This window comes from Cervus elaphus, chromosome 20 (assembly GCF_910594005.1).
Source record: "Cervus elaphus chromosome 20, mCerEla1.1, whole genome shotgun sequence".
Taxonomy (NCBI): Eukaryota; Metazoa; Chordata; class Mammalia; order Artiodactyla; family Cervidae; genus Cervus; species Cervus elaphus.
In genome coordinates, this window is record NC_057834.1 from 55,184,655 (window position 1) to 55,200,924 (window position 16,270).

A 16,270-nucleotide genomic window follows, 5' to 3' on the forward strand; every position below is an offset into this window, starting at 1 on the left:
TGCCACGCTCACCCCCCTGCCCACCCTCGCTGGCACACGCGCCCACACCCGCGTCGGCACACTCCGCCACCTCCAGGCACACCCTAGGATTCCTCCACTGGCCCGGGGAGACGCACCAGGCTCTGCCTCGTCTCCCTGCCCCCCACCCTGGCTCACGCGCGCGCCCCTCTACACACACACATACACAAACACACGCGCGCACACACACACCCTCGCGCGGGGCGTCACTCCCCCTAGCACGCCCTCGCCCTGGGCACCCTCCCGCGGCGAGCCTCCGGGTCCTCCTCGTCTCTCCCTCCGCGCTCTCTGGCCCGGCCTGGAGCCGCTCGGTCGCCGGGGATCTGTCGGGAGGCAAGGGCGCAGCCTCGCCGCCTCCCCCGGACTCTCCTCTCCGCCCCGCCCGCGCCGCGCCCCCATCGCCTCCCCCTTCGGGAGAGGGACCTCGCCAGGCAGCCGGTGGCCCGCCGGGCTCCGCTCCGCGCGGCGCCGGCAGCGGCGGGGGCAGGGCGCGAGCGAGGGAGCCCGCGAGCCCGCGAGCCCGCGAGCGGAGCGGCGAGGCGGGGAGGGGACGCGCTGCCGAGCCGGGGCTGGAGCGACGGCGGCCGCGGCGGCGGCGACGGGGCAGGGAGGGCCCCACGGACAGACGGACGCACGAACGGACGGAACGAAGAAGGAAAGGAGAGACTTGGCTCGCGAGGAGGAGCGGTGCGAGCGGCGGCCGCTGGGCGCTTCCCCGCGCTGCTGGGTGCTCTGCGCCTCCGCGGCCCCCGGCTCCCCGCGGCAGCTTCCTCGCGCGCGCGGGGCGCGGGGTGCGGGGCCCGGGGCTTGCTTCGCCGAAGGTAAGAGGGACGCGACCGAGCCTTTTGGAGCCAGGAAGCGCGCTCAGCGCTGCTCCCACGCCTGTTGCTCCGGCTGCCCACGCGGCACCCTCCCACTCCCGCACCCGGGTGGGTGGGCGCTGGGGCGCCGGAAGGATTGGGGGTGGGGCTGGCGCCGTGGGGGAGCAGGCAGCCGGCCCGGAGGCGTCGGTTCCCGCGGGCTGCGGAGCCACCTCCGGGCAGCTAGGCGCTGTGAGGTTTGGAGGTGGGGGTGTGAACCTCTGCCCTCCTTCCATTGGCCTGCCTTCCCTCCGGGGTGCCAGAGGCAGCTCCCCGGGATCCGGCGGCAGGTGGCGACGGCTCGCTCGGTCCCCGCTCCTTCTGAGGGGAGAAGGAGAGAAATGGCTGAGGGTGGAAGCGGGGAGCAGTTTGGGGCGCTTTACAAAGTTCTTCAGCCGGGCGATCGGGCGGTGTGCCTATCATAGGCTGGGGGCCCGCACATCTGGTCCTGCCCGACGCCGCTTGCCCCCGGCGAGCTCTGGGAAGGGTCTCTGAGCAACACCAGGGGCCGGAGTGGCCCGGGGGAGGCCGTTGGAAAGACTCACTTTGCGAGATGTTTACACTGGGAATGAGGTGCGGAAGGGACTGGGCAGAGAAGTTACCTAGAATCAACTAAATTCCTGCACTTGCTTAGTGTTGACATTTGAATCGAGTCCAAGATGTTCTGCTTTTATCCCGGGCAGCGGTGATATGTCAGCAACAGGCTGAGGTTCTGAACCTGGAATCTTATAGCAAAGAGAAGGCTCGGTTATATTTCTTGGGAGAGGGTGCCTGAACTTTCTCCCGATTGTAGGTACAAGGCAGTCTTTTCAAGACCTGGTTCTATGTGGTTCGTGATAGTATTTTGCATGAATGTTACAGAGATGGTTAAATTTACGCGTTATTTACCATCACTTCAAGGGAACCCGGATATTTAATGTCTGTAGAAAGGGGGCCTGGACCAGCAGGAATTCAAGGCAAAGCATGTGTACCTTTTTCCCATGTGGACATGTTGGCACAGGGGCTGGAATAGATGTGTTTATTTTCCCCTGTCTCTACTGGAATGCAACAAAATGCAAGTACAAAAGGGACCCCCAGAGGAAGAAAGATTAGCAGCTTGCTCCCTTTCGCTGTTGAAGAGGCTGGAGAAAAAATCAAGAGTTCAGAAAAGTGCTCTGGCCAGCCTAGGAGAGGCACTGCGGGAGAAGAGGATCTCTGCGTGTGTCCCAGGCCTGCATCCCAAGGATCCCCATCTCGTCACCCTACCAATTTCATGGCTGCTTACCCAAACCCTGTGGGCACAGGAGAATGCCCTCTGGGTTGTCAGGACCCTCTGCTCCCAGACTGGCTCCATTCTGGGCTGAGTGAAAAATTGTGGAAAGTGAAAGTTTCAAGAGACTCTCCATACCCAGTTCTCTGTCGAGGTCACTGAAGGGTAGATCTTGGTGACATGATGTTTTCATTGCCTTGTGCCTGTGCTCAGGTTAAGTGTCAGTCCCCAGGACAGATGGTCTGCTCACTTTGCCCACGTTGGGCCCTCTCTCTCCGCCACAGAAGCTGGCTAACAGGGCTGCCTGTTTACAGCAGGGGGAATGTGTTTCCCTTTTCTAGGATTTTTTTTTTTTTCCACCTATGTCATTTCAGCACTCACCTGTTTCAAATGTCTCTTCCCCATCCTCCCCCCACCCCCATCTTTCCCACTGTCAAACTCTTCTGCCAAAAACAAAAATAGCTTCAGATTTTTCATTTGTAAGGCGTCCACGTCCTAGTAAAACCTTGGCATTTGAGGCCTGTGCAGTGCTATTGGCTGGAAATGGGGCCGCACTGTGGTGCCTGTTGCAAGAATTCATACCCAGGTCGGCTCCAGGAGGCGTTGGTGCCTGTCAGGGGGCGAGTGTTGTGGTGAGAGTCTTGGAGAAGCCCTGCTTGAGCTGGGTAAAGCCTGCAGGGTTGTATGGAGGGGATGGCTGGCATGGCCACAGGCATGGGACACTTTTCCTCTACTTCCAAACTCTCTCACACACTCACAGAAGTAACAATGGGGTGATTCCTCCCATTTTGGTACTTTTTACTAAGCGGACAGGGCTTGAAGCTTTGGAGACAGCCTGGCCTTCTTTGGGAAGATCGTCCTGGTTTATTACATGGGATAAAAGTTCGACTGTGGGGCCAGAGGCTTTTTTGATAGATAGAGAGGGACTGTTCTTCCTTCCCCAGTTCTCAATTATTCATCTGAGAGTAGTTTGTAAAATACCCAGAGACTTTGGAGAAGAGGAGATTGGCATGGGAAGGGGAGAGTTAAGTGATGGGATTCAGCATGGCAGCAGCAGATACCAGGGAGTGAGGCTTGGGAGTCAGGGTGAAACAGCACTGGCAGAATGCAAGTGGGAGGGCGCCACTCTCCCAGGGTATACAACTGCATACCTGGCCCAAGCAGAGTATTAGGGGGGTAACTGCTGGTTCTGTGGTCTCTTACTCTTTGCCACGGGAACCCCCAAAGTTTCTGCCTTTCTTAGCTCTATCCTGGGATAAAGCAAGGATGTTAAGAGTCAGAGGTCCAGGACCCAGGGTCTGGAGCCTGGGCCCCTTTTCCCTCCAGGGGTGTGGCCAGGGGTTCTATGAATGAACTGGGCCTTTGATTGCCTTGAGATCTAAGCAATGCAGGCTCTGTGCCCCTTTCTGGGCACCAGCCTCATCAGAAATTCCCAGAAGTGCCTCTGTTAAAAGGAGGCTCAGACTAACTCCGTCCCCACAGCAACAAACCCAGAGGCTCTACGGCTGGCTTTGCAGGGGCCACCGTGAGGAAGAGATCTTGGTGTCACCTGAGCTACAGGCTTGATGTCCTGGATCCAGTAGAATCAAGGATTACTTGAGCTAGAGATCTCCTTGTCACTTTCTTGTCCAGTTATCTCATTTGACAGACGAGGCTTGTGCGGCCCAGAGGATAATGGTGGCTTGCTTTCACAAGTTCAGGTGAGAATTAGAACGGGAGTGCTGGGCCTTCCAGACTCCGAGCTTTCTGCTGCCTGGGGACGGGGTGGGCAGAGCCTGCATCCTGCTCTCTCCCCAAGGACCTTTGGTATTTGGCTACACCTAGGTCAAGAAAGTCATTTGGCAGTGAGCTGCCATGCCATGCTGCCATGCTCCGTCACTTCAGTTGTGTCTCTTGGATTGCAGCCTGCCAGGCTCCTCTGTCCATGGGATTCTCCAGGCAGGAATACTGGAGTGGGTTGCCATTTCCTCCTCCAGGGGATCTTCCCCACCCAGGGATCAAACCTGTGTCTCTCATGTCTCCTGTACTAGCAGGTGGGTTCTTTACCACTAGCACCAACTGATCAGTAGCCTATTGGAAAATCGTCACCTCCTATATACACAGAACATAGTCACTTTGAAGGAGTCTCAGCTCCTTTCCTGAAGCTTGTCAGCATAAATGCCCATGTCATAGGATTTTTGTGGGATTAATTAACTCTTCCTGCAAAATGTGCTTAAACCAGTGCCCACTGCATAGTCAGTGATCAATAAATGTTAGCTTAATCTGAATTGGAATTATCCTGTGACCAGTCTTTAAACTGCAGGCTTTCTTCCCAAACTTCTCTTGCTCCTCAGAAAACCTAGCTAAGTGTGTGCTTAGGGACTACAGATTCTCCTCATAGCCTAAAGGAAATACAGGGAGTTAAAAGGGTACATTTCTTGAAGAAAGATATAAAATGCATGGGATGTGTTCCCCAATCTTCTATCAGCGGCATGTGGATTACTCATTGCCATGGATAAACGATCCCCCTGTTCTTTCCTCAGTTCCCGTAATCAAGAGCTCATCAGGCCTGCACTGTTTTTCTGTTCTCTGACTGGTGACATTTAGAGGGAATGTCATTGTCATTCCCGATGTCTTCTGTGGCACCTGAGTCACCTCCCTTTATGAGGAAGCAGAAAGTCCTGTGAACATGCTCCTTAGCATGCAGAGGGGAAACTGAGGTAGAGGTCGGCTCCTTGGGAAAACTCCACTGAGAGCCACAGTGAGTCAGAGGCACTTAAATTGGGTTCATTTTATTTAGATCTGTCTTCAGAGTTTACTGAGTGGAGAAAGAATGCCCACCCTTGAAAACCCTGATGGTGTGGAATAAAATCGATGGATTATAATTGGCATCTATGTAATCTTGATTCCCACGTGTCCTTTATTGTGCCCACTTTTGGGGATCATCGGTAGGTTGAGCACCTACTATGCTACCTCCTGACTTGTCATGTAAAGACAGAAGCATCGTGGCTTTACCCTTAAGGAGCTTTGTGTGGGATGGGGAAAGCAGGGAAGAGGCCTGTCTATCCCCTCGAACTCCACGTTGAGACGGCCCGGGTTTAAATCTTCCTGTCTAATCATTACATCCTTCAGCCAGTTATACCTCCTCATGCTTCATCTTCCTCATCTGCAAAATGGGGACGACGGTGGTGTCTGCCCCCTGTGGGTGTTGGTGGGGTGGATTGAAGTGGTCCATGCTATGTAAGCATGTGACACTGTGCTGGCTGGCAGTCAGCCCTCAGTAAACATCACCTAATATTCTTCTTACAGGAAGACCTTGAGAAGCAGTGTAACACAGGATCTCAGGGCATGTGGTGTGGGGTCAGACTGCCTGTCCAGGACTGTAGTCCCTGTCCTTCCCCCTTCCAGCTGGCCGACTCCTGAATTTCAGACCTCTTCTTCCTAGGGTTGCTGGGAGGATTACATGAGCTGATCCACTGGAGACAGTGCAGTGCCTGGCATAAAGTCAGCACTCAATTACTGTTGGCCATGATGATAAGACTCGTGAAGAGTGTCTGTAACCCAGGCGAGAGGGTGATAGGTGCTAGGGAAGAGGAGCAAATAGAGTGTGGAGAGCCCAAACGAGGAGAGAATTTCAGAGTGGGGAGAGGAAGACGCATCACAGAGAGAGCAAGGCACAGGGGAGCTTCTAATTGGAGGGCTGGGTGAAGGGGAAGGATAGTCCCAACAGAAGGAATAGTGCCCACAGACAGACCCCCAAGGACTATGCATGAGCCCATCTAGGATCTAGGATAGGTGCCTGGGACATGGGGCTGGCATGATAAACCAGGATCCATTTGTGAAAATGCCAGAATGCCAGTCCAAAGAGTTCAGACTTGATTTGGTAAGCCGTGGGAAGATCTTGGTTTAGGGAGATTAACCTGAGCAGGATGGATTTACTGGGAACAGGAGAAATAGGGGTCGGGAGAATGAGAGACAAACAGACCAATGGGAAAGAGGACTCAGGGAATCGAGGCCTTATGAGAGCAGAGACCTACTGTCTCATTATCTGGCAATTGTTTGCATCTTTGGGTGCAGCAGTGAGGAAGATGGCCAAGGTGACAGGCCGGGGGTTAAGGATGCTGTGAGCCAAAGATGAAGAGCAGCTTTTTGCGAGGAGGTAGACCCAGCTTCCTCCTGTCCAGTTTCAGAGATCTCCAGGTGGCAGAGTCCAGGGGTGGCTCAGGAATGAGAGAAGGGAGAAATCTGGAAAACTTAGCAGAGTTGGGAGTCAGGAGAAGCAAACAGGGTTACGGAAAGATGAGATCAAATTGCCTTACAAGACTGATCCTCTGCCTCATTTATTTAAACCAGCTGAATTACAGAGGGTCCAAATCATTCTGAGTCAGGATTGGCTCTGTGAGATCAGTTTCAGGTCTGGGAAAATGAGCGTGTCAACCCCAAACAATTTCCCGTTGCTGTTCGTGTGTTTCTGTGTCACCACGTGTCTCCCCACAGATGGTATACATTTGGGGATTGCAGACTCATTTCACTACTGTCTTTAAAAAGCCAGACTCGGGAAGGTAAATCTGTTTCCCAAAGCCAAATATAATTCTCCGTGTCATTGTTCCCTCCATCCATGCAGGTGATGGGGAAGTGTGTACATAGCCCGGTTCAGAGAGCGGTGAGTGAAGGGCCGAGGTGGCCCAGCTCCGGAGGAATCTCTGAGGGTGGAGTAAGGCCAGGTGAAAGAGGCTGGCATGGGAAAGGGTATTGTTATATAACCTGAGGGAGTTAGGGATGGTGGGCAGATGGAGATGGGAGGCGAGGAGTCTGGAGATGGCAGTAAGTGTGGATCAGCTTCCTCTGGGAGGGAGAAGGACAATGCTTGGAAGGCAGGTGAACCAAGAATCCAAGAGTCCTTTACAAGGTGGGGGAGGAACCCTAGCCTCCAGCCTCTCCCACAGCTTTCTATTATGGCTCTGAGAGCATGATTGGACACGAGGTTGCCAAATGTCCCAGCTGAATGTCCCAGAAGGTAGCACGCCACCAGGGTCAGCCTTCTCCATGGAACTTGGGGACAGAACTCCACCAAGTTCTGGCATCTCCGAGAATTTTCCAGAGTCTTGGGCAGCCCCAGCCTCCTCACCAGTGAGGAGTGGAAAGAATGTGTTTCCCTGATCTCCCCCCTCCACACCCCATTCCTGATTACCCTAGTGGGTGAAGAGAGAAATAAAAATTAGCATGTTTATCCCACTTTTAAATTCATTTAATGAGAACTCATTTACCCTCTCCCAATTTAAATTCGTAATGACACCATAACCTTTCGGAGCTGATTATTAACCACGTCTTCCCAGATCTTTCTGTTAAAGAGGCTTTCCCTCCAAGTGCTCCTGAGCCCTCTTGGAACTTGACAATTTGTCAGGCAGTCAACAACATCTGGTGATCCCACATTGCTGCAAGACCGGGTGCGGAATCAAGTCCCCTCTCTTTGGTGGCGACTTCAGTTCCATTCATTTCCCTTCCAGACGTTTGCTGTTTCACGTCCTGATGACCCTTGCCTGTGTCCCATCTCCCACCCGGGCGCAGACAGGGGACTCACGGGTTCTCTGCTCTCTCTTCCTGTCTCCAGGGGTCGCTGAACTAACTTCCAAGCTGGTGTGCGGGGTGGCAGAGCAGTGGCCGCCCAGGAGCTGGAGTCACCATGGCGGCCGGAGTCGCAGCCTGGCTGCCCTTCGCGCGGGCTGCGGCCATCGGGTGGATGCCGGTGGCCAACTGCCCCATGCCCCTAGCCCCGGCCGACAAGAACAAGCGGCAGGATGAACTGATCGTCCTCAATGTGAGCGGGCGGAGGTTCCAGACGTGGCGGACCACGCTGGAGCGCTACCCGGACACACTGCTGGGCAGCACGGAGAAGGAGTTCTTCTTCAACGAGGACACCAAGGAGTACTTCTTCGACCGGGACCCAGAAGTGTTCCGCTGCGTCCTCAACTTCTACCGCACTGGCAAACTGCACTACCCGCGCTACGAGTGCATCTCCGCCTACGACGACGAGCTGGCTTTCTACGGCATTCTGCCAGAGATCATCGGTGACTGCTGCTACGAGGAGTACAAGGACCGCAAGAGGGAGAACGCCGAGCGGCTCATGGACGACAATGACTCGGAGAACAACCAGGAGTCCATGCCCTCGCTCAGCTTCCGCCAGACCATGTGGCGGGCCTTCGAGAACCCGCACACCAGCACGCTGGCCTTGGTCTTCTACTACGTGACTGGCTTCTTCATCGCCGTCTCGGTCATCACCAACGTGGTGGAGACCGTGCCGTGCGGCACGGTGCCCGGGAGCAAGGAGCTGCCGTGTGGCGAGCGCTACTCGGTGGCCTTCTTTTGCCTGGACACAGCCTGCGTCATGATCTTCACGGTGGAGTACCTCCTCCGGCTTTTCGCGGCGCCCAGCCGCTACCGCTTCATCCGCAGCGTGATGAGTATCATCGACGTTGTGGCCATCATGCCCTATTACATCGGCCTGGTCATGACCAACAACGAGGACGTGTCGGGCGCCTTCGTCACGCTCCGGGTCTTCCGCGTCTTCAGGATCTTCAAGTTCTCGCGCCACTCCCAGGGCCTGCGGATCCTGGGCTACACCCTGAAGAGCTGTGCCTCGGAGCTCGGCTTCCTCCTCTTCTCCCTCACCATGGCCATCATCATCTTTGCCACTGTGATGTTTTACGCCGAGAAGGGCTCCTCCGCCAGCAAGTTCACGAGCATCCCCGCCTCGTTTTGGTACACCATCGTCACCATGACAACACTGGGGTAAGTCGGAGCTGTTGGACTGGAGAAGGGCGGAGGTTGGATTGACGGGGAAACTGTGGATGGTATCAGAGCCGGACACGGAAGATGGAGTCACTTCCCCAAGTTGTAGGAGCAAGGGAAGTTGCTAATCAGAAGAGGAAGGCGCCTAAGTGATTTGTTTGGGGATGATGAATGCTCTGAATTGAGTTTTCTTTTAGCAGTAGGGTATGTATTTTACAAAACATGGAAAATTGTCACCATGTCTTTTTTCAGCCATGCATTCTGTGTATGTGTGTGTGGTGGGGGAGGAGTGAGTGGAGACTGCTGCATTCTTATATGCACCTGAGCTTGCAAGGGCTGCCTTGAGGAGGAAAACAGGGCAGCAGGAAGGAAGAATGATGTAAGAAGTTCAGTGAGAGTTGTCAGGAGGATACAGATTTCCATTCACAGGAGACCCTAGAACTCTCTTTTTGGAGTCGCCCTGCATTTCTCCTTCGTAGTATATTTGCAGGCTATTTTCTCTTCTGCCTTATTTTTCTTTTTTGCCGCCACAGATGCTCAAGGGCTCCGTAGCTCTGAGTAGACTTCCTCTAAGTGACTCTGAACTTGGGTTTTCTGCAAAGTGGGGCACCTGATTTGTTTTTTTTTCTCGCTGAAGGAGCAGTAGTTTTGCTTTCTCAGTCTGACTCTGTGGTGGGATGATCCTTCAGCTTACCTGGGTGATGGTGAGATGGTCTGATGGATCATGTGGTCAGACACAGTAGCAACAATATCATCAGTGGGAGGGAAAGGTGCTCAGTGAGGTCACGGGTGACTCTGTCTCTTCTCTCCCCAGGGTTCCCTCTCCAGTTGAGATCACCGAAATATATTTATGGTGCTGGGATATGAAGCTTTCCATCAGAGGATGGGGGTGGGGGTGGCGCTCAAGAAGCAGATTACAGTCTTCACCCTAACAGGATTAAAGCCAGCGAAGGCAGCTTCATGGACATGTGTATTTCTTAGGGTCTTCAGCCGTGGGAAGTCATTGAGGCTCAAGCAAAATCCCTTCACAATTCATACACTGGGCTGTATTTGCTTAGGCCAGGAAGCGTTATATTACTGATGGAGAATTCATGAAGCTTTTTATTTGGTGTTTGACAATTCAGTTGGTGGCGTCCTGGTGATTCGATTTTTTTTTTTTCCTGGCTGAAACCCTGTGGCACTGGTATCGGTTTTTCCATAGTGCTTATTGGGAATGACTGAGCAGGTGACAGGACCTTTTAAAATGATTACATTTGTCATTCTGCCACACAGAAGAGAGGAGCAAGGGGGAGAGCGAGGGCTGTTGTCCATTTGTGAAGGCCACATTTGACGGGGGCATTCCACTCATCTGGCAGAGGCCACCTTGCCCTTCCCTTCCTCTTCAGCACACACGTAGTCTCCCACTAACAGCTCCCACCCAAAGTGGGCAAGGATGTCTGGTCATTTGACCTTGTCTCTCTTGACTCGGGGAGTAGATGTGGCTTCCTGGCATGGTGGGATATCTAGGGATAAGATGGACTGGAGAACTGGCCCTGTGTTAGGAGAAGGAGGCACATTTGCTGTGTCTCTGCTAACCTGGCCATCCCCTCGCTTTCCTGAAGGGAACTTCTCCATTGCCAGGACCTCCGTGGCTACACTCTGACTGTCCAATACCCTTAAGTGCCCCTTGATGGGACTCATAATACCAGTGATGCCTCAGGACCGCCATGGGGAGAAAACAGGGCAGATGGCTGAGTGTCAGAGTGAAAATGGGGCCATTTCAGAGGAGATCAATGGAAACTTCAGTGGCCACCTGCCCGTTACTTTTTATTATTAGCATAACAGCATATGTGTGTCTACTATGTGTCAGCAGTGTGCTGAGCACTTTGCATATGTTATCTCTTTAAGTCTTCACAACAGCCTTGCAAGGTAGGAAAAATTCCACATAACTTTGAAGATGCAGCAGGCAAGGCTCAGAGAGGTTAAGTAAATATCTATAGTCACATAGCTGCTGAGGGGCAGTGCCGCTTTTCAAATGCCAGCCTGGCTGTCTCCAGGGCCCTTTCTCTTTTCATTTCCTACTCTACTTGTTCCCGTACCATCAGGGCCTGTAGGTGGAAATCAGTCCTTCAGAGCTTTTCTTTTTTTTTTTAATGGCCTCAGGGTGTCATAATCTATTCTAGTCCTATCTCTATTTAAGAAAGTGTCAGCGTAGTGAGGACTACAGGCACCTCACTAGGCACACAGGGAATTTATGAATATATAAAACATTTTCTTCTGGCCAGTTTAAGTTCTGCCTGGGAAATTAATGGCTGCTTTCACTGCAAAATCTATTTACTGTCACTGGGGAGACCAGTGATTTCCTTTAGCCTTCGCTGTGTAGATCAAGGTCAAGTCTAGCGCCAGTGGGTGGACAGTCATGGCCTCACATTTTCTTTTGGGAGGTGAGGGAGGGACAGAGCAAGAGGTCTGCCAGAGAGTGAGGACTCCTGCGTGGAAAGACCCACACTGCCCACCCTGACTTCGGGCCCTGCGAGCTCCTCACCCTTCCCTTCCTCAAGCAGCAAGATGTCTAGCCTTAGTGAGGAAAGACTCACAAACAAAAATGAAACGTTTAGTCATGTTTTGCTTAACCTCTTTTAAGTAACGGGAAAGCAGGCTTTTTCTTCCCGTCCACCCTGACTAGTGTTGGGTGGATCGGGCTGCTTGACTTTGACCTAAGTTGGCGGTGGAACCCATCACCCGGCTTGCTGCTTGACTCTAAACAGCGGGTATTTGGCAAAACTCTTAAATGGGTGAGTCAATGAGAACGGGACTCCTTCTCCATGTGCTTGGTCTGATACTGTCCTCAGTCCCTTCCAGACCCACCTGTCCTCTCTCTAGGGTGGACCCAAGATTTGTGTCTCCCCCAGCACTGGCCCCAGGGAGGGAGCAGGGCAGTCTTCATCTGGTGTGTGGTCCCCCCTCCCTGGGATGATCTGCGACGCTGTGGCGGGTCTTCTTGCTCTTATCGGAGGTCTTACCCACCCGATCCTGGAAACCGTCCCTCTCCTCTGGCTGCTCTCTGTCCTGAGCACATCCATTGGCTACTTGTAAGCTTGTTGGATCATTCCGGAAAGCCTGACTTTGCTTACTCTTTGCTGGTGTTTGAACCCCAAGTGGCCGTGCAATGCCAAGGGCCAGTGTTCTGCCACGTTCTACGTTCTGTCTAGTTGCTTCCAACAATCCCTGGCAGACTCCTCCTTCTTCCTGTCTCCAGACCCTTCCCACCCACACCTTCCTAGGCTTCCTAGTTCCAGTCCGGAAGGGCTGTCCTGTGGGCCTTTGCTGACTGATGAGTCGAGGGCCGATGTGTCGAGTGAAGGAGTTTGCTCTTCCTGGCTCTGGTTGCCATCTCTCTGCCTGCTTTCCCAGGACCCGCTGATGAGTTACTCGGGTGTCCTCCAGGGAGGGATCTCCCGGAGCCAATTATTCCTATTTATTTAATTTCTCAGAATATCTTGAGCACACAGAACAATAACAACCCAGCCGCCACCAATACTGGAACAATAACAACCCAGCTGCCACCAGTGGCTTTCCTTGGCCACCTCCCATGCTGGTGGGGAAGACACCTTTGCCCAGCCCAGGGTTCCCTGGTGCCCCCTTGACAGTTGAGCTTCCAAATTCACCATTAAAGGATTAATTTCTGTGCTTATAATTGATGCTACAAATAAAATAAATCCTCAGTTATCTCAGTTAACAGAGGGAAGGGATAACACAGAGCGCCCAATATTGAATAAGACCATCACCTCTAGTTTGGGACTGTATTATATATCATAGACTTTCTCAAAGCAGATTTTCCCTCTTCATTTTGTTTGACTTTGCTTGACATCACCACTGGGCACACTGTCTGAGCCAGTCCATGGGTGAAGCTCACGTGGGCCATGGGGCAGAGGGGAAGGAAGCTTTGTGAACAAGCATCCACAAGGGCCATCGAGCGCCAGCTCCAGGCCTGGAAGAGATAAAGTGCTCTTGGACATCCTAGGGAGGGGGAATTGGGCTTGGGAAGGGCACGGAGCAGCGTCACTCTAATGAGATGGCCCGATGCCGCCTGGTTGGCTTGGTTATGTAATTGAGACCAGCAGCCTATCTGTCACCCCGTGGCCTGAGATGAGAGAGCTTTTGACAGTGTCCAAAAATCACTTTAACGAAAACAGAATCGATTTTTACTTCTTCCAAGCACGAAGCAGCCTCCAGGTAATTTGCATTTCCCTTTAAAGTCTAATCCTGGAAGGGGCCTGCCTGAGGTTTGAGAGACTGGGAGCCGGGCCTGGGAGATCAATATGGGCACTCCACAAAATGGGGTGCTTGATCAGGCACCCCCAGTGGAACCAATCAGAGGTGGGTTTTGTTAACCCTTCGGTTCCTGAAATTCTGTCTTTACCATCATCCACTGCCTCTGGGGGGGTCCACCAACCCTCCTCCCACCTTCCAAGGGCCTTGGAGTGGGGTGTTGGCCAAACAGTGCCCATCTGGATGGTGGTGGGTCCCTGCCTGGGGGATCTGATTATAATGCAATTACTGGGAATAAATGATCTCAGGATCTTCTCTTGATTTGACATTTGTTAACCAATAGTTCTCTGGTGCTGAAATTCCTAAGAGAGAGTGGAGACCTGCATCCCAACAAGGAATCATTCATTCATTCAACATTTATTGAGTGCCTACTGTGTATCAGCCAGCACCATAGGCTCTGAGAACGCACAGGTGCCATGATTGCTCGTCAGCCCTATGTAAAGTACAGACCAAATGAATGAGACTCATTTCTCTTTTTTTGAACCAAAAAAAGAGAGGGTAGGAAGAGCAGGGTCAGAAAAGTGGCTTTTATTCACATTCTTCCTGTCCCTCCAGAGACTACCCCTCACTCTGCTCCGTCTGGCTAACTCCTGTCATCCTACAAAACAGCCTACATTGTCTCCTCCAGGAAGGCTTCCCACATGCACTACCGTGCATCTTTCTTGCCAACTGCCACATTTCATTAACTTTGTTTATATGTCTTTTTCCCAGAATATGAGTTCCTCAAGGGCAGGTATCTGCTTCAAAGATCACTTTATGACCTCTACCTAGCTCAGGACCCGATATGTACTAGGCTTCAGTATATATCTGTTCAACAAAACAGGTGTGTATTCTGGCTTACCCATCTTCAATTTTCTCACTTGTTAACCATCTCCTGCCCATTGTAAGAACCAGTGAAAGTGCTATCTGACTGTTAGTGATATGGTCCTGTCTAACAGGATGTTTGTGGGTGGGTGGAAATGAGGAGGCCAAGCAGGGAATTCTCTAGTTCTGATGTCAGTCTAGTAGGGTTGGGGGTTTCTTGCAAGGGAAGTTTCAACCCATGTATTTCACTATTGGCTGCTTGGCCAGGCTCCATGCTGACTCCAGGGCCAGGAAGGAGCAGAAAGGGTGCCATAGATAAGCCCCCCTACCCATGACATTTCCCTCCATTCAGTTATTTATTCAACAGATACTTGAGTAGCTATTAGGCCCTGGGGATATGGCAGCAAAGGAAACAGCCCCTGATCTTGTGGGGCTTACATTCAAGTGGAGAAAACAAGACCAGTAAAGAGATAGATGGATACATACCTACAGATAGGCAATCAGGAAGTAATGCATGCTGCAGAGAAAAATAAAGCATAATGTAAAAATAAAGCATAATGTGATAAATTGGGGGTGCCAAGTGTGAGAGGGGATGCAGCAAGGGAGAGCTGCTATTTTATGTGAGGAGGTCTAGACAAGCCTCTCAGATAAGGCTGAATTTTAGCAGAACCTGAAAGAATGTGGGTTTCTTGGGGAAGAAACCCAGGCAGAGGGAACAGCAAACATAAAGGCCATCAGGCAGGAGGGGCCTTGGTGTGCTATTCTTGGAAGAGCAAGAAGGCGCCGATGGTCCAGCCCCAAGAGCAGGGACAGGTAGCGCAAAACAGCCCATGCAGGGCCCGCATAATCACTGTGGTCACCACAGGGACTTGGCCCTCTGCCTTTTATGAGTATGCTTGGAATGGGAAGTCGTTGGAGAGTTTTGAGAAAACCTGACTCACTTGAAAGGATCTGGGCAATGGGCAGTGAATTCATTGTAGAAGAGAAGCTACCATAGCAATCTGGGCAAGAGATAAGGGTGGCTGGGATCTAGTGGTGGCAGCGGAAAGGGGAGAAGTGAGAGATTCTGTATACGGTTGAAAGTCAAGGCCACAGGACACACTTGCTGGTCCTGCAGCTAGCCTGCCAACTGAGAGCTTCACCAGCTCCCATGGTCGAGGACTGGCCTGAAAGACAGAGACCTAAAGACTTCCACTGCTGGGAGAAGCATCTCACAAGAAGCGGCCTGCAGGGTGGCTCCCAGACCCTGGCACAGGACGGCAGACCTCAGAGGCCGAGCTGGAACATTGCCATCTGAGAACAGGGCTGGACTGGCAATCAGCAGGGGCATCTGCACCTGACTGAGGTTGCCTTCAACCCAGGCAGAATTTCCCCAGCACCTGCCAAGGTGTTCACCACTGTGTGGGCAGTCTTGGCTCGGAAACTGAAAGGGAGCAGCCAGTCTCAAAGGCGGCAGCTCTGGTGGCTGCTGATACAGGCAGGGGGAGCACTTTGGGGCTGCAGGGGAGGAAGAAATGAATTCCCACGGGTGGAATGTCAGCCTTCGGGGTTCTTCACCCCAGGGTCACCACATTAGATTCGTCTTCCGATACAGCTGTTCAAATCGCCGCGATTTTTGGAAGGGGATTTCCATGCTGATGCCCATTTCACAGCTCTCTTCCAGAATCTCTTAAAATCAATTTCTCTCTCTCTCTCTGTTTGGTTTTGTTTGGGTTTCCCTCTTTAAACACACCCGTAAACAAAAACATGATTCTTCCTGAGGAGCAGCAATTATTCTGCCTGAAAATAGTGTAAATAAAAGGCAGCCAGGCCCTCCCTCTCCCCAGGGGTGGGGCAGAACCCCTTGGTAACTACAGGAGGATTTTTGTTTCTCTCACCCATGAGGGAGCGCCTGTCCCAGTCCCCACAGGGCTCTTGGCCACACGCCTTTGTGGCTGGAAGCTTCTCCCGGGCAGGAAGAGGAGCAGAGACTTCTTTGTGAGTCCTCCCTCCCACTGTCCTCCAGGAAACTGACACTCTACTCACATCTTGAGTGTCCATCCTTTGTGATGACCAAGTCAGTTTTTCTTTTCTGGGAAGTGAGAACCAGGCCCTTAGCAATCTCTTTTGGAGTCTATAGTAATGAATTCAAGCCAGCTTTGAAAGGGGACTTGTTTGTGATGAGGATGAAGGAGTTACCATAATCGCTTCAAGCATCTGAAGTTTCTCAGCCAAAAGACTTATATGTATCATGACCCCTAGGGCAAGGCCAGTGCTCCCC

At 52.4% G+C, this 16,270-nt stretch overlaps 1 protein-coding gene across 2 annotated transcripts in view; it reads left to right on the forward strand.

Annotated features, from left to right (window-relative positions):
* Positions 1–562: 562 nt before the first annotated feature.
* KCND3 (potassium voltage-gated channel subfamily D member 3) overlaps positions 563–16,270 on the forward strand; it is a 222,640-nt gene continuing 206,932 nt past the window's right edge. The window contains exons 1-2 of one of the 2 annotated variants that reach the window (XM_043877894.1): positions 563–839; positions 7,718–8,895. In XM_043877894.1, the coding sequence (XP_043733829.1) occupies positions 7,790–8,895 (1,106 nt within the window). In that variant the 5' untranslated portion in view covers positions 563–839; positions 7,718–7,789. The remainder of the gene's footprint in view (positions 840–7,717; positions 8,896–16,270) is intronic. The other variant, XM_043877893.1, reaches the window with a different exon arrangement.